The sequence below is a fragment of the Erpetoichthys calabaricus genome, chromosome 1 (genome assembly GCF_900747795.2).
Source record: "Erpetoichthys calabaricus chromosome 1, fErpCal1.3, whole genome shotgun sequence".
Taxonomy (NCBI): domain Eukaryota; kingdom Metazoa; phylum Chordata; class Cladistia; order Polypteriformes; family Polypteridae; genus Erpetoichthys; species Erpetoichthys calabaricus.
In genome coordinates, this window is record NC_041394.2 from 349,445,365 (window position 1) to 349,472,337 (window position 26,973).

At 41.4% G+C, this 26,973-nt stretch overlaps 1 protein-coding gene across 1 annotated transcript in view; it reads right to left on the reverse strand.

The window, feature by feature from the left end:
- The window catches only part of LOC114668807 (gastrula zinc finger protein XlCGF57.1-like), a 28,493-nt gene extending 4,070 nt beyond the window's left edge, over window positions 1-24,423 (reverse strand). The window contains exons 1-2 of the mRNA XM_028824759.2: window positions 24,320-24,423; window positions 11,250-11,542 (exon numbers count right to left, since the gene is read on the reverse strand). Of these exons, the coding sequence (XP_028680592.1) occupies window positions 11,250-11,541 (292 nt within the window). The 5' untranslated portion in view covers window position 11,542; window positions 24,320-24,423. The remainder of the gene's footprint in view (window positions 1-11,249; window positions 11,543-24,319) is intronic.
- Window positions 24,424-26,973: the final 2,550 nt, after the last annotated feature.

Here is a 26,973-nt window from a genome sequence, read left to right on the forward strand (position 1 = left end):
CAAAGTCACCAACCCACAGAGGGCTGGATTCAACATCACCCTGAAAATCAAAGTCAAAAACTAAAATCCCTGGCTGATCCAACTTGCATGAATTTCATCACGGCAACTCCTAATGTGACTCAGTAGTATGTTTGGACACCCACATACCTGTATGCACTCCTGACAACATCTGGGCATGCTCCTAATGAGATGGCAGTTGGTGTCCTGGGGGATACCTTCCCAGACCTGCATCGGGGCATAAGTGACCTCCTGGACAGTGTGTGGCGCTACTTGGTAGTGTTGGATACGCAGATACAGAGTGTGTCCCAGAGGTTCACAAATAGATTCAGGTCTGGAGAATATGAAGGCAAGTCAATGGCATCAACACTGTAGTCATCCAGAAACTGCCTACACACTCTGGCACATCAGGCTGGACACTGTGCTGCACCAGGAGGAACCCAGGGCCCACTGCACCAGTGTAAGGTCTGACAATGGCTCACAGGACTTCAGCCTGTATCTAACAGCAGTCGGGGTACTGTTGCCTAGCATATGAACCCTTCAAATATATATCTCCACAGACATCACTGATACATAGCCAAACCGGTCATGCTGGATGATGTTGCAGCCTGCATAACACTCACCATGGCATCTTCAGACTCTTTCATGTCTGTCACATGTGCTCAGTGTGAACCTGCACTCATCTGTGAAGAGTAAGGGTGTGGTATAGCAGGTCTGTGGCTTCAAAAGAAATGGGCAGTTTTAAATAAATCCAGATAGCCGTGTCAGTCTCCGTGGGTGCGATTGTACGACCGTGGGGGGTTAATGAGGTAATTGAGGCGAGTCGCACCTGCATGTGCGTTTGCAATCGTTCTCAATTTCTCCATCGGCTTCCTGTGGTGTGTGATGAAGGTGCTGCACCCACGGAGCTGTATAAGTACGGGCCGGCACAGAGAGGATGGTGGATCAGAGATTGAAGGAAAGAGAATAGAGGTTAGATGATTGAAGAAGCAGTCTCAGGAGGATGAACTGGTCACCTGGAAGGGGAAGGCAGCACGAGCTGGGGTTCTGCGAAGGAGTGTAGGCTGTGGCGCTCTAGGGGCTGGTTTGCCCCACTGAATATTTGCATCAAATGGGGCGAGCAGGATGGATGACCTCCCTATGGATCCGAGGTATGACTGGGGGAGTCTGAAGGAAGATGGGAGGAGAGTCGACCTCGGATGGTCTGGCTGCACAGTTTGGAGGCAGAAAGGAATTTGTGGCTGCTGAGTCTCCGCCAGCTACATGAGTAATGGGTGAGCCGGGGAGAGAAAGAAGGAGGTGGGCTGAGATCGTGAGCAGTTAACGACTGCATTTTAACCTCTGATTTTAATGGATGTATTTATTATGGTTTTTATTTCCCATTCTCTATTAGTTTTTATGGGTTTATTTATGGACATTTGAAACACTGCACAGTGGACACTTTTGGTTTTGTTTTTGACTGTTTTTAATAAAAGCACCTGAGCACTTTCCACCATCCGCTTGCTCTGTGTGAGATTTGTCCCCATTTGTTCTAGAGACCCCTATATGTAAAGGGGGAGTCTGGAGGCGAGCTGCACCATCACAAAGCAGTGCCAATGGTGGAGGTGCCAATTGAGCTGCATGAAGATGGGCTGTAAGGAACAGGTCCCACTAGTGGATGTCGGGCCCTCACACCACCCTCATGGAGTCTTTTTGTGACAGCTTGGTCAGAAACATGCAACACCAGTAGCCACCTGGAGGTCATTTTGTAGGCCTCTGGCAGTGCTCCTCCTGTTCCCCCCTCACACAAAGGAGCAAACACCAGTCCTGCTGCTGGATTGATGCCCTTCTATGGCCCTGTCCAGATCTCCTTGTGTAATGGCCCATCTCTTGGTATCTCCTCTATGTTCCTACGGCCTTCTTGCAACAGAATATATGGATGCACCTTCTTGAAGTAGCTGGACTGCAGGTACCGCCTCACATTACTAGTAGTGACAAGGACACTAGCAAAACACAAAACTAGAGAAGAATCAGTCAGGGAGGATAAGGAGAGAGCAACTGTCTGTGGCCACCATCCCCTTTTTGGGGGCTGTCCTGCTGTTTCTCCGCCTGTTGTCACTTTCATTTGTACCAAAGCAGGTGAAGTTGGTACACAATCACTTATGCTTCCTAAGTGGACAGATTGATATCCCAGAGGCTTAATTGACTTGGTGATGGACCAAGTGTTCCCTTCATTTTTGTGGGCAGTGTATTTGACATATACAGTATTGTACACACTATGGACATCTTCACAACAGAAGACTCCAGACATCATAGTAAATTCTGGGAGCTAGATACGTCAGTGTGTTTAGTCACAATCCACAGTCAGCAGAAAGCCGACCTCCTCAATTCAAGTTAGTCACCTATCAGACTCTTCATTTGTCAGTCCTCTTTATTCATGCACGTCACAGAAATAGAAAAGGCAGTCATTACCTTCTCAAAAAGGTACCTGCCAGGGCTTTCCAGAACCTCAGTGAGGGTGACCCTGTTGTAACTTTGGATTTCTCCGAGTCCACGTGTTTATCTTAACATGACAATGCTGATCACTTTTGCTCTTACTAGTCTGTAGAACAGCATCATTTACACAAAGATCCTTTGATAAGGTATGGGCCCTGCAAACATGATTGCAATTTTAAATATCATCAGGTTGCTTGGCTGAAATTTATAAGCCATTGCATGCAGTTGATTAGCAATGCCTGCTTTGATTTATGACAGATGATTATATAGGATTAGAAATGAGGACATTAGAGGGTCAGCTCAAGATGGACGGTTGGGAGACAAAGTCAGAGAGATTGAGAAATTGCATTGGTTTGGACATGTGCAGAGGAGAGATGCTGAGTATATTGGGAGAAGGATTTTAAGGATAGAGCTGCAAGGAAAAGGGAAAAAAGGAAGGCCAAAGAGAAGGTTTATGGATGTGGTGAGAGAGGACATGCAGGTGTTGGGTGTAACAGAACAAGATGCAGAGGACAGAAAAATATGGAAAAAGATGATCTGCTGTGGCAACACCTAATGGGAGCAGTCGAAAGAAGAAGAAGATGATTAAAAAGTTTTGATCCCTGACCTGTAAGGGGCATTCTACAAGGTTGACTTTGTAAGTGGCCAGAGATTAGCTTCTATGTGCGAAAACATGTGAATTTCAAGTTTAGACCTTTTGTCCATCATGCAAGTTTTTTTATTTCCTCATAGCCAGTTCAATATGGATGCTTACACAAGTACAGTACACTATCATGCTATCATTACATTTCTATCCCTGGAGATCAACACACTTTTGGAGATTCAATCTCACCTACTCAAAGTTTACTAGCAGGAGTGCCCTTCATGTGCCACAGTCAAATCAGAATTCTGTTGTGTCCAAAACTCTGCTCAGCTGTAGACATTGACAACAGAAGAAATTGCTTCCACCATTGATTGAGTCAAAGTGATGGTGTGTGAGATATGTAGGGATTTAGATCTGGTTCCACTGATTCCATTCTTCACAAACAATTAAAAAAAAACCCATCAGTCTGAGAACATTTTGTGCCCAGGATATTGATCTCCAAAATAAAACATCACCAAATATAATATGATGAACTCAGACAGGGGGACATTTAAAGAGTATTTCATACTGAGAATGATACTTAATATAATAATAATAATTCATTACATTTATATAGCGCTTTTCTCAGTACTCAAAGCGCTATCCACACAGGGAGGAACCAGGAAGCGAACCCACAATCTTCCACAGTCTCCTTACTGCAAAGCAGCAGCACTACCACTGCGCCACCTGTGAGGACAATATACTTGAGTATATTACTATGATGAAAAATACATGTACATAATACTGAAAAAAAAATTACTAAAAATACCAAAGGAGACTCCAAAACCACCAAATGATAACATTGTCCAGAAGGTCTACAGCCTTTTCAGATTCATCCAGCTCATTCATTGTAGACTCTCTTATGGATCGAGGAGTGTGATGAAGATGCAGATGCTCTTGACAGTTTCCAGGTCGTCTGCACTCCTATCTTTGACGACAACTTGTCATCTTGTTCTTTCTACAAACCGCGAGGATTTTCTGTTATTTTGTGGTAGATGACATGCAAGTGGGCCCCTTATTCATCTTTGCCCCCTTCAAATAGTCCTTAGCTAATTTCTTCTAAGGATACAACATATTTGGAATTGTTTTCCCTTCTACCGTATAATTATTTACATTACCTACAATGGCTTCCATAATGTGTTTAACTTTACAGTGTGAAACGGTGCGATGGCCTTGTTTAATTCTAACATTCTGGGAGTTTTTAAAGAGGTTAATTTCTACCCTGCGAGATAGTAGGGTCCCTTTTCTGCCAACTAATGAATCAAACTCAAGAGTCAGGTGCTGTGCGTCTATAGCATTCCCCATGAGCTATGTCTACTTAAACGTTATGTATTTTTACTTCTTTTTACAGGACCTTGCCAGACAACGCCCACATTAAGTAAGATACATATTTGTTCTTTTTCTCCCCCTACTGCATTTCCTGTCAGTTTGTGGAGATGGAAAGGTGATTAGTATTGTCAAAGTTGGAACTGACAATTCGTGGGAAATGTTTAAGGATATGCACCCTGTACAAGTCAGTGGGTGCCAGGGATTGAGATCATAGCTTCACTGCTGTCCTGAACCTCACTCTTTCTTTCATACTTTGTGCTGCCTTCTGCCCATCTACTCTCGTCTGATCCACAATGACTAACCTTACATTTCTGTACTGGAATGTACGGGGTTTAACAGTGAATGTAAAAAGAAAAATGTGATTTTGTGTTAGTGTATTAGCACTTTAAAGGTGAAGTGTGGCTCAGCTGAGTGATATACTTGCTTGGCAGTGGTGGTGGTGTAAGTTAAGACTTTCGGCCCTGGATTTTCTGTTTTTATGAGAAAAATTATTTTGTGAGATATTCTACCTTTGGCCTAAGAGCTCAAAAATGAAAAAACAAAAAAAAAATATCATTATTATTATACAATATCTGCCAAATACTTCAATACTACTTGTTTCACTTCCGTATTTTGTGGACTGTATGCCAGTCCCTCCAGTATGCACTAATAGTAGCATGCCCGCTTCCAACAGCTGCAAACGTACCTATGGTTTACAAAAACAGCTGCATTTACAGTACTGTGCAAAAGTTTTAAGCAGGTGCGAAAAAATGCTGTAAACAAAGAATGCTTTCAAAAATGGAAGTATTAATCATTTATTTTCATCAATCAACAAAATGCAGTGAATAAACAAAACAGAAATCAAAATCAAATCAATATTTGGTGTGACCACCCTTTGCCTTCAAAACAGCATCAATTCTTCTAGGTACACTTGCACACAGTTTTTGAAGGAACTCGGCTGGTAGGTTGTTCCAAACATCTTGGAGAACTAACCACAGATCTTCTGTGGATGTAGGCTTCCTCACATCCTTCTGTCTCTTCATGTAATCCCAGACACACTCGATGATGTTGAGATCAGGGCTCTGTGGGGGCCATACCATCACTTCCAGGACTTCTTGTTCTTCTTTATGCTGAAGATAGTTCTTAATGACTTTGCCTGTATGTTTGGGGTCGTTGTCCTGCTGCAGAATAAATTTGGGGCCAATCATACGCCTCCCTGATGGTATTGCATGATGGATAAGTATCTGCCTGTATTTCGCAGCATTGAGAACACCATTAATCCTGACCAAATCTCCAACTCCATTTGCAGAAATGCAGCCCCAAACGTTCAAGGAACCTCCACCATGCTTCACTGTTGCCTGCAGACACTCATTATTGTACCGCTCTCCAGCCCTTCGACGAACAAACTGCCTTCTGCTACAGCCAAATATTTCAAATTTTGACTCATCAGTCCAGAGCACCTGCTACCATTTTTCTGCACCCCAGTTCCTGTGTTTTCATGCATACTTGAGTCGCTTGGCCTTGTTTCCACGTCGGAGGTATGGCTTTTTGGCTGCAACTCTTCCATGAAGACCACTTCTGGCCAGACTTCTCCGGACAGTAGATGGGTGTACCTGGGTCCCACTGGTTTCTGCCAGTTCTGAGCTGATGGCACTGCTGGACATCTTCCGATTTCGAAGGGTAATAAGGTTGATGTGTCTTTCATCTGCTGCACTAAGTTTCCTTGGCTGACCACTGCGTCTACGATCCTCAACGTTGCCCGTTTCTTTGTGCTTCTTCAAAAGAGCTTGAACAGCACATCTTGAAACCCCAGTCTGCTTTGAAATCTTTGTCTGGGAGAGACCTTGCTGATGCAGTATAACTACCTTGTGTCTTGTTGCTGTGCTCAATCTTGCCATGACATGAAACTGTCTTCCACAACCTCACCTTGGTAGCAGAATTTGGCTCTTCCTCACCCAGTTTGAAGCCTCCTACACAGCTGTTTCTGTTTCAGTTAATGACTGTGTTTCAACCTACATGTGACACTGATGATCATTAGCACCTGTTTGGTAGAATTGGTTGATCAGACACCTGACTAGAATCCTACAAAATCCCTGACTTTGTGCAAGTGTACCGATAAGAATTGATGCTGATTAGAAGGCAAAAGGTGGTAACACCAAATATTGATCTGATTTAGATTTTTCTTTTGTTCGCTCACTTTGCATTTTGTAAATTGATAACAATAAACAATCATTATTTATATTTCTGAAAGCATTCTTTGTTTACAGAATTTTTTCACACCTGCCTAAAACTTTTGCACAGTACTGTATATGTAGTAGTAATAGGATGTCAGGGATGAAAGCGTTAATGAGTGAGTGGTCGTACTTTTATGACCCCAGACAGACTAAAGCCAGGGTGGGTGCCAGGGACTGAGCTCATTGCTTCAACGCTGTCCTGAACATCGCTTTTTTCCATACTTTGTGCTGCCTTCTGCCCATCTACTCTCTTCTGATCTACAGTACAATGACTAACCTTACATTTCTGTCCTGGAATGTACGGGGTTTAACAGTGACTGTAAAAAGAAAAATGTAATTTTGTGTTGGTGTATTAGCACTTTAAAGGTGAGGTGTGGTTCAACTGGATGATATGTTTGCTTGGCCGGGGTGGTCGTACTTTTATCACTTCAAGACAGATTAAATGGAACCCTTTAGAGCCTTTGAATGGATAAGAGTTTGCCTTTGTGCACAACTAATACAATTGTTAAAAATAAATTTCAGTCTGAAAAGTATTTACAAATACATTATACTAGTATCTACTGAAACTGTTAGAATTTTAAAAATTACCTGGTATGAGGGTTAAGGAAAGCTTTTTTGTACTAATTTGTGTGATGTGCCAATACAGGAATATAGGATTATTCAGATAAGATGCAGCTTTTAAGTGAATAGAATACCACAGGAAATGGGTAAGAAGGCATATAATAAGAATTCAACATGCCTGGAATTATGAAGCTCTTTCCAGGTAGAAAGAAGTTGAATAGCCTGATGGGTTGAATGCAAATATCAAATTGATTCTCACGTATTCACACATATAGTGCTATGGTTAATGGCTGGTTTGAGCTTTAAGCTTAGGAGAAAATGGCGTGTATGGGCTTGTAGATGACACCCCCTGACATATTGTGCCAATCCCCTGATATTTTAACTGGGTACTCACAAGACTGCATTAATTTTACCACTGTTGAACCACCCAGATTAAATTTTCTAATCCCCATTTCTCACAAAATGTACTTATATAATCTAATTTGAAATCAGAAGTGGACTACCCCGAAATCCAATAATATATGTATATCAATGCATATGAAACTAACAAAGGGAGCAGATGCTTAATGAAAAAAATTACAGTAAGTGTATATTAAGTAAATACAAACTTACTGTAAATTTTTTCACCAAGAATATGTTCCTATTGTTAGTCACATATGTACTGATATACGTATTGTGGAGGACGACCAGGGTTAATGCCCGGCCAGGATGTCCCTTCTACTTGTATTCCAGGGGAGCAGCCATGGACTCCTCAATACCTCCCCCGGGATGCTTGGTGGCAGCCTCCCTGGTTAATGATGATGCCTCAGTTTCCCACAGGGTTTCATGGAAGATGGAGTTCTTCCCGTCCCTGTGGGGACCTGGGATGGCCGCCAGGGGGAGAAGCAGAGATAGTTGAGCCCAGCTGGTCTAATCATGGGCCCCACACAGGAATGCAATCGGGAACAGGTGAGCAAGCAACAGGAGCACTCCCGGGAGGGCCATAAATGAAGCCAGCAATCACCACTCAGGGCCAGAATCGGGAGGAAGAGGACGAGGTGCCTGAGAGGAGTGGTGGTGCCAATGGAAGGATTGCTGTCTTGAGAAAGAGGTACTTTGGGACTCTGTTTTACCTGTGGGGTTCACAGGGAAGATGTGCCCCACAGGTGAAGAAAAATATTTATTTGTGTTAAGTGCTTGTGGGACTGTGTTGGGTCTGTGGGACACGGGAAAGACGTGCCCCACAGCTGAAGAGAAAATAAAAAGATTTGTGTTCAATTTATACGTGTCTCAGTGTGAATCTGTGCCGGGTCGGACGCTTATATAGCGCCTTATTCACAGTATATTATTGGATTTTGGGTTAGTTCCCCTTTCTGGTTTCAAATCAGATGATATACATATGTTTGCGAGACATGGATGCTATCCAGTGACCTGAGACGAAGACTGGACTCCTTCAGTACTGAGTCCCTGCGGTGAATCCTTGTGTACCACTGGTTTGTCTTTGTGTCAAATAAGTGGTTGCTCACAGAGTCCCGAATGAGGCACATAACAGGAAGAGAAGGAAAAAGATGATCCGCTGTGGCAACCCCTAACGGGAGCAGCCAAAAGAAGAAGAAGTAGTGAGGGAGTGTCAGTTATGGCAATACGGCCATGTGGCGCGATTCCCCGAGGGTGATCTGGCTCACAGGATCCTCATTATTGAGGACCCGAGTAGCTGGATCAAGCCAAGGGGACACCCACGTAACACCTGGCTGCAGTAGATAGAGGATCATTTCCGGAGGGTAGGACTGGACCGCGTGTCTGCCAGGGTGTCTGTGAATTTCCCCCTGGGATTAATAAAGTATCTATCTATCTATCTATCTATCTATCTATCTATCTATCAAGATCCCAAGCTTTTCGTCAAGTGGTGGGTACAGCAAAGCGTTGTACCAGTGCATGCTCCCCAACCTAACCTGACCTGTATATTTACAATGAGGAACAAGATGTAGAGTACCCACAGTACCTTAGTTCCAACTGAAGCACCGATTAAGTCATGCCTTGTTTAATGAGTGTGCAAGAGCTTGGAGAAGGATGACCCTAGACACCCATAAATGGGGCCAAGACCCTGATACCACCAAAATCCTAGAATCCTGGTAGAAGAGAAAGTCAGTTGGACCTTTTCAAATATGATAACATTGTATCAGCTATGTAGTAATGATCAGACAAATAAGACCAATGGCAAATCATCAGTTGTTCAAGTTTTCGCATGACGCAACTGTTACTCTGTAACGGCTGTCTTTAATATGTGTGGGTGTCACTGGCAGTTTGCACCTTTCCCCACTCCTGTTAAGGGTGGAATGGCTGGCCAATGGTACATGGGGATCAAACAAACCTTACATAAATGTGTGGCAGGAGAAAAGAACGTAGAGCCAAAAGGAGAAGGAGACAGCACCAAAACAACATGAGGGAAAGCCACTCAACTTACTGGAAAAAGTCAGGTGAACCCGGAATCATTTCTGTCAGAATCGTTTGTCCTTTTTCTTTTCATATGAATGAGGTGAAGTCATTCGGGAGAGGACCGGACGGGCCAGCGAAAGGGATCGCGTAGCATTACGTCTCCCCGAACAGCAGGTACAGCTCGGCACATCCTTCGCCATCATAGACTGTACATAATCAGGTTTACCAGGGAATATTTAAAGGACTGGTTGCATTAATTTCTTTTTCACATTTGTGTATTAGTGGTGTATATTGTTAATTGTTTTGTTTCGTGGTTCGTGTGGAGGGTGGAAGCACTATATAGGAGTTTGTTTGTTGTGTCCAATGCCTCATTTTACGAAACAATGACAATTCTTTTATAACTCCACTTTGCCTTCGCTGGTGTGTTTCTGTACTGGTGGTGGTGTATTTGAGAAGTAGTGTTGGTCGCTCGCACCCCAGATCATTTCTTTATTTTTTTTCCTTTCTCGTTGCTGCTGCCCTAGGATGGCAGCGCATATTATAATCGTGCCGGCACAGAGGGCAGTACAGATTATTCCCTGTACAGGGCAACCAGTGGTGCACGGAATTAACAAGCTAATTAAAAGGACAGGCTTAATAATATGACACACTCTGGACCGCCGGAGGTCATAGCAGAGGAGAGAACTAAAACAAAACTGAGAGCCATTATGAACAATGCTGCACATCCCCTCTGCGAGACACCAACACTGAGGACCAACAGGCAGCGAATTATTCAGCAGAACGGAGTCAAGACATATGGTGGGGGTTTAGGGTTAGTCTCTAACTGGGACTGGGAGTGCCAAGTCAGAAGTTTTCTCTTTTAAATTTTCTTGCTTTTTAGTCACTCTGGTGTGTATCTATTTATGTGTATTTGCAGCTGGAGATCCACAAAGGGAGAAAAAATTAATCACATATCATAAAGTAGTTTTTATTCCTGTGTGTGGATCTCCAGCTGCAAATATGCAAACCGTATCACAGACCTTCTCTTCTATTTATGTATTTATTTATTCAAATGGCATCTGTAAAAAGACAAATTTCCTCCAGGTTCTACTTATCCATCTATCTACAAGAAAACTAACTGTAAAATATTGTATATGTAAGCATACAGATTATGTTAAATATACAGTAAAACAGAATTGACTTTTAACACAAAGAACATGGTAGTGTTCCATGCATTCTTAATAGACATAAAGACAGTGGGCAAAGGTGGGGAGGAAAAGAAAACTGCAGCTGGCAGCATTACTGGAATAGACAAGCCTTGGGCTCTGGGGTTAGTATTAACAGTCAAGGTCACAGTTCTGATGACCCCCTACCCTAGACCCCCCACCCCGACATTCTTCACTATAATAAACTAACGCAGTCCGTCTAATAAGAATCACTTCACTGTTATGTCCCAGGCTCCCAAAATCTTTGGAGGTACCTCAATAAATACAAAAAAGGTCTTGTGCTGCTCAAAGGGTGTCACACTTAAAATGAGCAAATTCTAAAAAGCTGTCCTAACTTTTCACCATTGCATGTCCAGTTTTCAGATATAAAGCCTTAGACCTCCTTTTCGGCCCAACACTAAAACTTAACACATATTTCTATTTCACACTTACTTTCTCCAGACTGATTTGAAGGAGATGGCTGATCGTCTCGAGGTCTAACAGACACAATTTTCTTTGTCTCGGTGATGGCAGACGTCTCCTCAGCCTTCTCGTCAATGCCCACAGTCACCAGTTCATAATCCTCTTCTTTAATGCAGAGACTCTCCTGTTTGAGGTGCTCAGACTTCCACTCACAGTCCTCCTCCTTAATGGTCACAGTCATGATCTCCAAGGTGTTTATGTCACACGTGTCCTCTTTCATATCCATCTCAGTGTTTCCATAAATGGCAGCTGATTCTTCCATGCTGTAGAAAGATCAGGAGTTTATTCCATAAAAGCATCCCCATTAAGATCAAAAACATTTATTTTTATGGCACCTTACCAGTTATTATTTATATCAAGTCAGACAGTTTCGGGAAAAATCACACTTTACAATTTTACATTTGCTTGCCTGGCTAACGTCACAAGGTTCCATTTCTTTTGGTTTCTCCAGTTGGAGCACAGGCAGGTCATGTGACATAATCATTGGTGACACAGTGGTGTCAGTAGTGGGATTTGAACCCACAACCTCAGGGTATGAAGTCCAAAGCCGTAATCACCAAACCACACTGCCTGTATTTTCGACTCTTTATATCAAGTTATCAAGGGTAAAACAAACATCGAAGTCTGAAGTGAACGTCCACCAATGTTCACAGAGCTCTGAGGATTTCACTTTTTATTAACCAGATCACAATTCAAGTGGGTCACAGGTTTACACAGACTATGTTAACTGGAGCTTTACACAGCTTGGAAAATTCCAGAAAGTGATGTCAAGCCTTCAGGCAATTAGACAATTACCGTATATACTCACATTTAAGTTCTCCCGTGGATAAGTCGGGGCTTGATTTTCTGGTATTTTATAATGTCAGTCATATATGTCGAATGTGGAAAACTCACGCTATTAGTCCAAGAGATTTTAATATGCTAACATCCACCTGCGAGACTAACCATGGGGCTCACGGCCATTTTGTTTCTATGTATTGTGCCTACGTGACCGCACAGTAATACCGGAACTATTCCGAAGTGACGTTTGCACTTTTTTGTGCATCTCACACACTCATTCACCTTTATCTACGATGGAGGGATCGATCAGAAGAAAATAGGTTTTAAATTAAAAGTCATTGAAGTAGCAAAAGAAATTGGTAACTGCGCTGCTGCAACAAAATTCGATGTGTTTGAAAAGCTGGTGTGAGATTGGAGGAGGCAAGATGATGTAAAAACAAATGTTTTGTATTTTTGAATGGGCGTATAAGTCGGGGTCCAATTTTATGATCGATTTTTTGGGTCTTATACACGAGTAAATACGGTAGCTTCTGAATCAGTTAGCCTAACTGAAGTCAACATATGGATGGATGTCAAGGCCTGACATCAGACTCACTGCATCTTTACTTGACGTGATGGGAAAAATCCAAAGAAATCAGCTAAGACCTCAGGAAAAAAAAAAAAAGATGTGGACCTCCACAAGTCTGGTTCCTCCTTAGGAACAATTTCCAAAACACCTGAAGGTTCCATGTTCATCTGTACAAACAGTAATACACAACACCATGGGACCACCCAGCCGTCATAACGCTCAGGAAGGTGGCGCATTCTGTCTCCTAGAGATGAACAGTGTTGTGGGGGGTCTGCTGGAGCCTATCCCATCTAGCATGGGGTGCAAGGCAAGGGACAAACCCTGGAGTGGGTGCCAGTCCATCGCAGGGCACACACAAGTGGGCCAATTTAGCATCCACAATTCACGTAACCTGCATGTCTTTGAAATGTGGAAGGAAACCCACACAGACATGGAGAAAACATGGAAATGCACAGCTAATTTAATTTTTAAACAAAGTTTTCTGGATTACAGTGTCTGCTATCCTGCCCCTGAAAAATCAGTAAGCCACCTGTGAGATTGTCTGACTTTCATAAACAAGTTTTGATTCGATGGACATGATTATTCTCCACTAGCTGCGAAAACCCGAGGTCCTAGAAACTATTGAAATTGTCCAAAAAATAAACTGAAATGTAGAAATGTCAGGTAATTGAAAGGAACAACTCTGTTTCTCTCTCTCCAAGGAGGTTTTTGTTTTGCAGATGTGCTCACGTCGCTTCTGCATTAGCGGCCAAGCGACTTTGTCTTTCTTCTGAGGTTTTGTTTTGCCGATGTGCTCGCCTCGCTTGTGTTATTAGTGGCTAAGCGTGTTTTCTGTTTCCTCAGAGGTGTAGCCCTTACCTCAACTCCACCTCTCACTTCCGGGCTGGACTGTTGCTGTCTCTATGTCACCAATATAAGGTTTGCAGACATGTTTATTATACACCCTGACTTTCCACAGTCTGGCGAATATCTTGAATGAATGTGTATGACATATTTAGTCTTGCTGATCGGACATAAAATCAGACACACTTCCATAAGTAGACATTTATATATAAGGTAAGGCCCGGTCTTTGGGGCAATAAACATTATCCACGACACAGGATCAACATTCAAAAATTTAATAACATGCTATTGGTTCACCAGTTAAATGGTAAAAAAAAATCAAATATTATGGTCTGTTCTGAATGTTCTTCAAAGTTTGGAAATCTCTCTTTGGTAAGAGAAACAGAAATAGGTAAAGGAGTATCCTAGATGGGTCTTTCTCTTTAATGAAAGGTAAGGGCACCGTGGACAGTTTTTCATTAGATGGTTAATTATCGATAAATATGTTAACATAAAGGGTAAGAACTGTAATCATTTGATCAGGTTCAATATGCACAAACCTGGTCCTTCTGCAACACCTCCATGTTTGGTTCAACAAAGGAGACACACGGCTACTTGATCAGGATGAGAGAATTAAAGTTGAAAACACTGCACAGATAATAATAATAATAATAATAATAATAATAATAAAGCTCAGTGTGAGCTCTTTGATCCAAGCAATGCATGTGTGTTCAGTGAAGGGGCTACAGAATCGACTGAACACTTTCAGGGTGAGCAGCTTTGTGAGGGCCTTTCTTAAACCTGATGAGACGGGTAGAGAGACCCTCTCAGAGGTAATACTTTCAGGATGTATCATTCAGCCGAGATGAGCAACACATAATTAATTATACTACGAGTGAAACTTTAAACATACAGTAAATACAGAGTGGCACAGGGAAACGGGAAATTTTCAAGTGACGTTCAACGCTCACATAAACGCATTACAAAATACATTTAATGGATGAAATGTAATTGTATAGGATATGCAAGTAATGACGGTATTCAGCATTCATTTTATGTTTTGAAGAAAACATCATAAAGGTGTTGTCCATTTCTCAGTACACATTCCGACTGCCTGTTGACGGAATTCTACATGGCTCGACGTAACATGTCAAGAGGAATGCCAGCGATTTCCTCTTCAGTTCAGCAATTGTTTCAGGACGTGTGTGGTACACTTGGCTTTTAAGATGTCCGCACAGAAAAAAAAAAAAATCACGAACAGTGAGTTCTGTGGATCTCGGAGGCCATGGAATGTCACCGTTGTGTGAAATGACACGCTGTTGTGATGTGAGATTTTACATATAACTTGATGAATATTTTGTATGTCTTTATTTGTAATTTTTAGTGTTTACCCCAACCCCCCCCCCCCCCCCAAACCCCCCCAGGAATGGGTCTGTTTGAATTTTACAACTGGATTTCGGGGATGTGTCTTAAACAAGTTTGCCGAGTGTTTCTTTGCTAAAGTCATTTCTATCCCGACCGCAAAATAGGCTAAGGTGTACTTTAACAAATGGTTTGGTGGGCAGGTGTTAAGATGTTCTATTCCCCCATTGGTCTGCTGAGGTATGGCTGTTTGGAATTGGCTTGGATCAGAAGCTTTTAAGTTCCATGATGTCCTATTGGCTGTAGGGGTTGGACAGAACATCTATAAATGTATGTGTTTAACCTCACAATCTCTCTCTTGCTAACCTGTGATGATGAAGACAACACAATGAAGAGCACAGCTCAGTAGCCATTTTGAACAGACATGTGGCTGAAAGCTGAGCACTAATGATGCCTTAACTAGAGACATTTAAGTAACTACAAGTCTGTGTGCCGCCTGAACTACATATCACCATTTAATCAGGTTGTATGGTTGCCAGTATTCAAATGTACTTTGCATTTTGTTATTATTTATGAATATTATCAGAAATACATTATTTTATGTGTAACTTAATATCTGCTTGTCTTTTTACTACATCTAATTGCCTGAGGTTATAGATATAAAAGGGAAGGTGGAGATAAGTTATATACAATAATACCTTATAAACAGTGGTAAGTCTGTGAGATTAGGTATTCTGACAAAGGCTACATATTAATAATACAAAAGGGGAAAGTAGAGCAATATATTACTCTACCAAGGCAAAACACGCGCCTTCCAAACAATCGTCGAATAGCTGCCATCGATTGTTGGGCAGTATGCGCAGTGATGTGCGGTGAGGTTCATGGCTGGTGACTCCGTCAGAGTCTGATTTACAAATATATGAACCCCAAAGAGTAGCTTATTGACTATTCAATTGGCAGCCAGCATGCACAGCGACTACTGGTTCTGTTTCATATGTCATCAGCATTCTTTACACACACATAGGGAAGGCACATATACGTTACATTTATAACGGCGAGAGAGAGCAGAGAAAGTGCATTTGCTCCTCACCCTCCATGTGCTCTAAATCTGCTGTTGCAATTCCACAATTCATACTCATTCAATACAAATGAAAGTATAGAGTGGTGTATAAAAAAAATGGATTTCAATTTTGACCTTAATTGAAATATTTAGTTGTTTTATAAAGCTTGTGATTCTGATGCTTTAATCAATTTTAATACAGACTGTTCAACAAAAGGATAATCAGAAAAATAAAAGAATATTTTATTTAAGGTCAAAATTTAGTTTTTAAAAATTGGATTTTTTTTTCTTAGTCTGGTCCCATTTTTTATAAAATTGAAAACCGTTTATGGTCTTACCTTTATTTGTAAATGAAGTCTATGCGCCTATCATTCTCCACGAAAATCTCCGTCACTTCTTGTAAAAGTCCTCCTTATTTCCCTTTAGTTTTAAAAATCTTAACCTTCCATTTTGGCAGTCAGTCAGAACAAAAAATAAAAATAAACGGACCGCTGCTGTGCACTTGACTTTCTGATATCGCAAACATATCAGCTCCTCTGCCTAGACCAGTGTTTCCCAAACTCGATCTTGGGGGCCCTGCACTGTGGCTGCAGGTTTTCGTTCCAACCGGATTCCTAATCAGTAACAACACCTGATAACACTCATCTCATTTAAGTAGCTGGGATTATTTTTCTTTTATTATACATTTAGAAAAGAACAGCAGCATGATTTTTACATTTATAAGACATTTAGAAATATTTCTGCTTTTGCTAGAGATTGAAATGCTTATCTCTCTTTTGTTCATTTCATTTCATTCTATTTACCCCCTTTGTTGTATCTTATTAATGACAATTAAATGAGCAGAGCAGGCATGCTGGCAAACAACATGGAATATTCAACGGCTGAAATGACTTTAGCATCAGATCCACTAATTAGTAAATAATGGATTAATGAAACAATAAGAACACCTAGAAAAGTAGAATGGAAATCAAGATGAAAATATTGTTAAAAAGAAAAAAATACATTATTCCCATATAACTGCTTGGTACACTTTAATATATAAATATTATATATATATATATATATATATATATATATATATATATATATACTAGCAAAATACCCGCGCTTCGCAGCGGCGAAGTACTGCTTTAAAATTTTATGTAATAAACTGAGGGAAAATGTTCCAATAATTATTTGTTAAGGATCTCTTTGTATACCACGTTGTCAGTTCGTCCCTCCGGTTGTAATATGACCAAGCTCTGCGCTGAGCTTACTCTTCAGCATGCAACGTACAGTTGGCCATGTGAAAAGCAAATCAAGAACAGCAAGACCGCGCCAGCTGTGGAGCTCAGCTCGGAGCGAAATGAAGTGAATGAAATGAGGTGAATGGGAGGGGAGATGATCACGTGACTCCAACACCCGCCTTAACTCTCCGTCTCTCCACAAACACAACCACACGGATCCCAGCACTCCTTTATATATATATAGATAAATGTGTGTATGTATGTATGTATGTGTGTGTATATATATATATATATATATATATATATATATATATATATATATGACAGCAACACTCATAACAATGACAACACAATTACATTGACAATCATGTTACGTTATTTTGAAAGTGTTTCCTTTTCTTTTTCATAACCTCTTTAACATACTACTTCTCCGCTGCAAAGCGCGGGTATTTTGCTAGTGTGTATATATAGTGTATATTATAAATATATATATATATATAGCTGTACCCGGCCACGCGTTGGTGTGGCTCAGTCTGGTTAAATGGAAAAGAAAGAAAAGAGAAAGCGCACGTTTCTAATATGCTTAATTTCACAATGCTTGTGGGTATACAATATTGTTTGTTGTTCCATTGTCTGTGCAGAATGTTAGACTGAATAATATTGTTAACTTAGTAGACGTCTTTGTTTTTGGCCGTAAGAAGAGCTCGTTCACTCAGCCAATCGTGATTCTTATAATTGGTTTGAATATTGGGAAATACTTTTTCAACCAATTCTTCTTTTGACGTCACTAAATTGCAGAAGTTATGAGGCAATGAAATTCGTCCTGAGGTCTGATCAACCGGCACCTTTCCATTCCCAATTTCCAGATTTCTCCAACCCCGTTATTGACAGTTTGCATTATTTGATCGCAAATGCCTTTTTGCTGAAGCGTTAGCTTAGGAATATTTGATTGCACATACAACAAAAGATCACCCGTGTTGTAATTTTGTTCACAACGCAATTCTACATCGAACGAAGCAGGAGCAGATCGATTCGGTGATGGCATTCCCAATTGACTGAGAACTTTGTTCGCGATTTCTAAGCACAAATCTTCAATCATTATCAACGCTTATTTGTAGATTTCTGCTGTGAAATCCATGTTTATATTTGAATGTTACTTGCGTAATCGACAGAAAATATCTTCAGCCATGTGCGATTTATATGTCTCCCATAACTGTGTTGGAGATGAAGGAGAGCAGGCGGTCAATATGATTGCAAACAATTCACGAATTTGATTTGGATGTCACGTGTTGCACACGTCATTAATGTATACATCCCAGTGTCGGTCGTTCTCCAATAAATTCAGAGCTTGACATGTACTTCGGGAAGTGGCATGTGTAACGCCGTTGACAATTCTCAATTGCTGGAACGACGTTGGACCGGGCACATTTACCAACAGCATGTGAACAAAGAAGCATTCATCTTGATTGGGATGCACGGTGTACAGTCTGCCTATCGTAGTTTCTTTGAATATGCCAGGTTGTCTGTTGACTCGCTCTCCTCGTTTGCGTTGTTCAAATGATTTTCTACTCGCATTCCATGTGTAATACGTAGGCACTTCCGAATACAGCAGTGTTTTCGCAAACACGTCATTTTGACATAATGTAAAGAAAGCAGTTAACGTCGTAGCCGGTGGATTCAGGGCTATTTGTTGCACATTTGCAGCTGTGAAATAAATGCGTTGTCCATTTTCTAGATGTACTGCTAAGTGAACAACATCTGGACTTCGTTCATGTATGGGAAATGAAAGACTTCGCCATACAGCTTCACTGCTGCTTATGTATCTTCCAGCCTAATACTGTGCGATTTCATCGATATGTATGACCGCATTCCTATCACTTCTTTCTGGTTGCACGCCAAAAACTGCCATGTCGCTGCCTTTATTCACGTACTTACAAATGTATTTGATCGAAACATTGAAACAGAATCGTAAAATATTTAGTATAGCGTGTGTTGCTTTTACGTCCAACAGATGGCGCTGTGTTTTAAAAAAAAGCATGTCTTTACCTGTCACAAGTGTGACATCTATATAATATGTATATAAAGACACGCGCGTATTCGAATGCAACGTTATGTCAAAATTTCAAAGCAATCGGTGAAGAACTTTCGGAGACTTAAGGTTTTGAACAAACGAACATTTACATTTTTTATATACAGTAATCCCTCCTCCATCGTGGGGGTTGCGTTCCAGAGCCACCCGCGAAATAAGAAAATCCGCGAAGTAGAAACCATATGTTTATATGGTTATTTTTATATTGTCATGCTTGGGTCACAGATTTGTGCAGAAACACAGGAGGTTGTAGAGAGACAGGAACGTTATTCAAACACTGCAAACAAACGTTTGTCTCTTTTTCAAAAGTTTAAACTGTGCTCCATGACAAGACAGAGATCACAGTTCCGTCTCACAATTAAAAGAATGCAAACATATCTTCCTCTTCAAATGAGTGCCTGTCAGGAGCACAGAATGTCACATAGATAGAGAAAACAATCTCTAGCAAACAAATCAATAGGGCTGTTTGCTTTTAAGTATGCGAAGCACCGCGGCACAAAGCTGTTGAAAGCGGCAGCTCACACCCCCTCCGTCAGGAGCAGACAAAGAGAAAGAGAGAGAGAGAGAGAGAGAGAGACAGAGTTTGTTTTTCAAGCACAAATCAATACGTGCCCTTCGAGCTTTTAAGTATGCGAAGCACCGTGCAGCATGTCGTTTCAGGAAGCAGCTGCACAAAAGATAGCAACGTGAAGATAATCTTTCAGCATTTTTAGATGAGCGTCCGTATCGTCTAGGTGTGCGAACAGCCCCCCCTGCTCAATCCCCCTACGTCAGGATCAGAGAAAGTCAGCGCAAGAGAGAGAGAGAAGAGTAAGCAATCTAGCTTCTCAGCCATCTGCCAATAGCATCCCTTGTATGAAATCAACTGGGCAAACCAACTGAGGAAGCATGTACCAGAAATTAAAAGACCCATTGTCCGCAGAAATCCGCGAACCAGCAAAAAATCCGCGATATATATTTAAATATGCTTACATATAAAATCCGCGATGGAGTGAAGCCGCGAAAGGCGAAGCGCGATATAGCGAGGGATCACTGTATATGGTTTTGGCAGCAAAGCACTTTTTTCTAACCTAGAAGATGTCTCTTGAGATCCGTTTAATCGCCTCGTTGATTGCATGTCTTCCAAGGTAGTTTCAATACCCATTTCCTGCACTGAGTCATCTCCCCTTTTATGAGTGACTGTGTTAGTGGCCGTACTTCGTACAGGTCTTTGAACGCACTGAATACTTGTAATTGGGGTCGCCCTTCGGCTACTTTTGACAGGGAATGGAAGCAATTGTCGAGTAACAAAAATTATTTGTAAGTGATTTCGCATTGAAGAAATAGTAAAAACTTGATCACTTGGGTCAATACCTAAAGAAATACACACAGCAAATACAACTGAGAATACACCAGAATCTGTATGATTTAATTGTTGCTGTGCGTCTTCATAAACTATGGGAAGTTTGTAAGGAAACAAAGCGTGAAGGAAACGAAGCTGCTCTTTCGATGAGGTTGAATTTTTTATCAGCATTTAAACTGTCACAGACATGAATTACAGAACCATCATAATAGGTACACACCCAGTGAGTCACTCGTTCAGTAGCTGCAGAAGGTAATATTTGAATATGTTTTGCATTTCGTGGAATGGGCATTATAGGTATGTCAGGACTCCACATTAGCAAAACCTTTTGAGGTTGGAAATTGTATGCGCAGCTAAAATTTCGTTGAATTTGCTCATGTGATCTGTTGATAAATAATCATTATTTACCAACTCATTCATTGCAAAATCTGACAGTGGTAAGATCACTCCTTCCATAACACTAAACACAAACACTAAGTAGACACTAACACTAAAAAACGGCAACACCGCCGGGAAGAACACTAAATGAGATAAAGTAAAAGTCTACTAAACTTCTTTATTATAACTGCTTTATTGTAGCAGGTGAGGGGACGCTGGCGCACGCTTGTTGTCGCCGCTCCTCCCTGTTAACAACACGTTTAGCAAAATTTGCCTTAATTCTGCACTTTCTTATGCTTGTTTTATTTAGTTTATTGTACATATAGTTCGTGGATACAGCTGACTCGAATTGCTTGAATTTGGCTTAATATTTACAGATTTTATGGACTCCACTTTACTGGGAACAGCCGAGTCTGTGGATCACGGGACGAGACCTACGAACATTTCTTTGTACCTGGCGATCTAGCACCTCGGGATGATCTGTCTCCGTGATTATATGATTATATTCGCTATGCTGATCTGCTCCCGTTTCATTTTACAGTACTCTATGACCGGGAACTGATCTGATGTTCATACTAACCTGGCTTATGGCTTCGGGGCGATCACCCCTGAAATTACCAAGCGTTACTGTTTATGGCTGTGTATTGGAACATCCAAATCCTGCTTCCTCTTCCTGCTGCTTGCTATCGCCGCTCACCTACGCTACCACACCCGCCTGTCCTACCGGCTCCGTTGTGCTGTGCTGCTTCTACACTGCTATCAGCTAAGTATCACTCACTATTTTAGCGTTTTGAGTACTGAGAAAAGCGCTATATAAATGTTATGAATCATTATTATTTATTATTAAACACTAAAGTACAAAAACGAAGTAGAAAGTAACAGTAAACCGCAACACCGCCGGGAACACCGGCACACCGCGTCTACTAAACACTAAGAAACACTAAAGGAAAAAATACTAATCAGTAAGTGCCGCGTCTACTAAACAGTAAATCAGTAAAGGAGAAAGAACTAACCGCGTCAACTGCGGAGCTCAGCTCAGAGCGAAATGAAGTGAATGAAATGAGGTGAATGGGAGGGGAGATGATCACGTGACTCCCCCACCTGCCTTAACTCTCCATCCCTCCACAAACATAGTCTCTCGGATCCCAACTCTCCTTTCGCACACCGCGTCTACTAAACACTAAGAAACACTAAGTAGAAACACTAAAGGAAAAAATACTATTCGGTAAGCACTGCATCTACTAAACAGTAAATCAGTAAAGGAGAAAGGACGGCAAGACGGCGTCAGCTGCGGAGCTCAGCTAGGAGCGAAATGAAGTGAATGAAATGAGGTGAATGGGAGGGGAGATGATCACGTGACTCCAACACCCACCTTAACTCTCCGTCCCTCCACAAACACAGCCACACGGATCCCAACTCTCCTTTATATATATATATATATAAATTTAGTTTTCTAATTTCCATATTGTTCCCAGGAGTCCAATTAAAAACAGAAGCTGGTTAGAACAAAAACCTGCAGCCACAGGAGGGTCCACAGCACCGAGGTTGGGAAACACTAATTTAGAAGAACAGCGGCAACAAGCACCTTTTGGGCTCACATGCGCCCCCTTCAGGCCGGCACGGTACTGTCTGCTCACTTTGTGCCTTTTCACTGCGGTTTTATGTCCGATCAGCAAGACTAAATACGTCGCACACATTCATTAAAGATATTAGCCAGACTGTGGAAAGTCAGGGTGTATAATAAATGTGTCTGCAAACATTATATTGGCGACATACAGAGAGACAGCAACAGGCACGTGACAATCGCATGCATCAAGCCAGCGTGACGGAGAGCGCAGTCCGAGGTGAGGTGACTCGTCACTGCCACACCTCGCATTGCTCCCCTGTATTTCAACAGGAAGTGCAGCAAATCAGCGATTTTGACTCTAACAATTATCAAAATTATTGGAATCATACGAAACACAGATTTATAGCACAGATCAGTGGACAAATGTATTTTATGTTATCATTATTAGTTTTTTTTCCACTTTTCATGATGACCTCGTCCCTGGTATGCGAAGTGACTCCACGTGGGCACTTCTTTTTTAAGGTTGAATCCGAAATTACACACCCATGTTGTAATCGCATGAGCAGACGGGACACGATCATGACGTCCTAACTGGTAATGGGAATTCCCTTTGCGCAGTAGTCACACTGTCACCAATCTTCTAAAAGGCTTCACAGCGAACGCTCCGTGTGCACCACTTCACTTCTCCATTATAACTAATGGGAAGGAGTGCTAAACGAGCTCGCATAGGTCCCAAACAACTGACGACGCCCCAGGGTCGCCAACACCTAGTTCAAAAATGTCCCGTTTTCCTGTACAGTGAGGCTTTGTAGAATGAAATGATCAACTACTTAATAATAATAATAATTCATTACATTTATATAGCGCTTAGTTTGTACGCAGTTACTTATTAAATATTCCAACAACACTTACAAGTTCACGATGCCACCAAAAGAAAACAAAATGATGTCAATCTATTACTTTAAGGTTTTTCAACTTCAATTAATTTAACATTAATGTAAATACTATCGGTACCTCATGTTTAATGACTTTTTTCCCATGTGTATAAAAATGAAAGAGCTCATCAAAGTTTATGTTTTACGTTCTTGAAATGTGTAATGCATTAATTTAAAAAAAAATTTGTATATCCTGCACGGCAAGCCTTGTACAAATATTCATCTTGCTTAATTGGAAGTTTTCAAATACACCTCTTCAAACTCAACAGGAAAAATACCCTAAATTTTAAAAAATGTCTATTAGTGGAAACGTCATTCGATTTTTTTATTCATTACTTTTATTCATATGATTTTTTCATATTCATATTATTTTTTATTCATTCATTATTTTTTTTTTCACCTTGCTTAAATGGAAAAATCCAAATACACGTCTCGTAACTCAACAGGAAAAAGGCAGCCTTACTCTAAATCGGAAAAAAAATGTCTATCAACGGAGACGTCTATTTATTTATTTAACACCACCAACGCACTTTGACTGTACTTTGTGTTACTGTAGCTTTTTCACTCTCTTAAATTAAAAAGGGAATACAGAAATCAGCGAGCTATTTCTGCGGAAAGTCGCTTTCTTCTCGAGCTCAGAGTAGGCTACTCGGCGATATCCAGAGGAAGCTGACTGATTGAATAAACGGCACTGAACAAATAAGAATCGGCGGCGGTGTGTTTGGGCAGCTTGAAGTACTAGAAATTGCAATCGACAACATGAAGTGCTTTGAGTCGCAGACGGAGGACACCGAATCGCAAAGAGAAAGTCACTCGAGTGTGACTCGACTTAAGACTCCGCTTGCCTGAATTCAAACCGAATGAAAAATCCCACATCCATAAAGTGACAGACGCGAACTCCGACAACTTACCTTCTGCCTCTGGATGATACGATAAACCCGACCGATTCAAAGTTTACAGCTTAACGTTTCGTTTACTGCACTCTGACATCCGCGTTTCGTCGCCTTTGATGACGTCACAGGGCACGTCGTGTTGCCGGACGTTTACGAGCACGCGCGTTCGCTCGCTCTGGTTCTCATGGAGCTGCGCGTGGCCGTCAGGGTTCTTGAAATGAACAATGAATGCTTAGGAAAAGCCGTTTGTAAAGTGACGTAGATGTGCTATAAAAGTGTGTTCAGTGTGAATATCCAGTTTCACTATAAAACAGAAGGCTTGTTGTTGTATAAAAATTTGAAGTGATTAAAGTCCCGACATAAGATTGGACAGTTTTCTGCTTTAAGCGTCTTTGTTCATCCTTCTCAGATTGGACAGATTTTCATAAACCGATCGATTTTATTGTCACTCTGTCTGGTTTCACCACAACATAATAACTATTAAAATTCATTCGGATAAAACTGACATACCCCAGGTCCTTGATAGACTGATTGAGGCCAGTGGGACAGTAAGAGAGGTGGGCACAGAGGTGTAATTTGAAAACAAACAAGATTCAATTTATTGTGCAATAAATAGTTAAACCAGTCCCAAAGATTGCAGGCAGCAAAAAGTTAAAAAATAAATCAAGTAGCTTTTAAAACTTACTAAAAATGCGCAATAAATATCTCAAGAAAAAAAAAACGAGACTTTATGACTGTGATTTTTTCTTCCTGGGGTCTAATGACTCCCCCTCCAAATGTTTATCTTAAATAGTCTACTTCTTTTTGTCCCAACACACTTTTCTTGTATTTCATCACCAGTCTGGCGGCATTAATTCTTTTAAGCACATCTTCTAGGTGAGTAAGGTGTTCTTCCCATGACCTGCTAAAAACAAGCACATCATCAATCATCAATGTAGGCTCTACCATATCCCTCAGCTCCTCTCAACACCTCGTCAATCAGGCGCTGAAAATTGGCAGCTGTTCAGTGCAGTCCAAAAGGCATCACTGTGAACTGATACAATCTGCATGGACCCTTAAAGGTGGTTAAAGGTTCTGATGCTCCTGATAATGGTATCTGCCAATATCCTTTACATAAATCTAAGGTGGATAAATCCTTGGCTGAACCTAAGCGCTCAACCAGCTCTTCTATCCTTGGCCTAGAGTAGGCATCAAAGGCAGATATTTCATGGACTTTGGAGAAATCAATACAGTAATCCCTCGCTATATCGCGCTTCGCCTTTCGCGGCTTCACTCCATCGCGGATTTTATATGTAAGCATATTTAAATATATATCGCAGATTTTTCGCTGCTTTGTGGGTTTCTGCGGACAATAGGTCTTTTAATTTCTGGTACATGCTTCCTCAGTTGGTTTGCCCAGTTGATTTCATACAAGGGACGCTATTGGCAGATGGCTGAGAAGCTACCCAGCTTACTTTTCTCTTTCTCTTGCGCTGACTTTCTCTGATCCTGACATAGGGGGATTGAGCAGGGGGGCTGTTCGCACACCTAGACGATACGGACGCTCGTCTAAAAATGCTGAAAGATTATCTTCACGTTGCTACCTTCTGTGCAGCTGCTTCCTGAAACGACATGCTGCACAGTGCTTCGCATACTTAAAAGCTCGAAGGGCACGTATTGATTTTTGCTTGAAAAACAAACTCTGTCTCTCTCTCTCTCTCTCTCTCTCTCTGCCCCTGACGGAGGGGGTGTGAGCTGCCGCCTTCAACAGCTTTGTGCCGCGGTGCTTTGCATACTTAAAAGCCAAACAGCCCTATTGATTTGTTTGCTTTTCTCTCTATCTCTCTGACAGCCTGTGCTCCTGACATGCACTCCTTTGAAGAGAAAGATATGTTTGCATTTTTTTAATTGTGAGACTGAACTGTCATCTCTGTCTTGTCATGGAGCACAGTTTAAACTTTTGAAAAAGAGACAAATGTTTGTTTGCAGTGTTTGAATAACGTTCCTGTCTCTCTACAACCTCCTGTGTTTCTGCGCAAATCTGTGACCCAAGCATGACAATATAAAAATAACCATATAAACATATGGTTTCTACTTCGCGGATTTTCTTATTTCACGGGTGGCTCTGGAACGCAACCCCCGCGATGGAGGAGGGATTACTGTACAAGACTGCAGTGACCCATCTTTTTTTGGCACCAGAACACAGGGGCTGCACCATTCACTGGTTTATGGCTCCGCAATATCCAATTTCCTCATTTCTCATAGCTCCTCACAGAAGGCATCCTGGAGTTTGGCAGCACCTCTACAGCCAGTCGTTCGTATAGATCCTGGGGAGGTAAGACGTATCTCATGATGGATTAAATTTCTCCTACTTGGTATACTGGAAAGAGTCCGACTGGTATGATCTTTTAGATGTTCTCTCTTTCTTTCTCTGATAGATGTTCCAATGAAGGCATCTTCAAAAGATTCCTCTGTGCCACCTGGCAGATATTGAGTCTCATCTTCACCATCTTCCAGAACTCTATCAATAAAAAGCTGTAGAGATGGGTCATTTCTTTCATGCCACTCTTTCAACATGTTCACATGGAAAACATGTCTTTGTTTCTTTAGTCCATCTGGTGTTTAAATTGCATATTTGACAGGACCCAGCTACCCTTCCATGAAAGCCAAACTGGTTTAGCCTTTTTCTGATT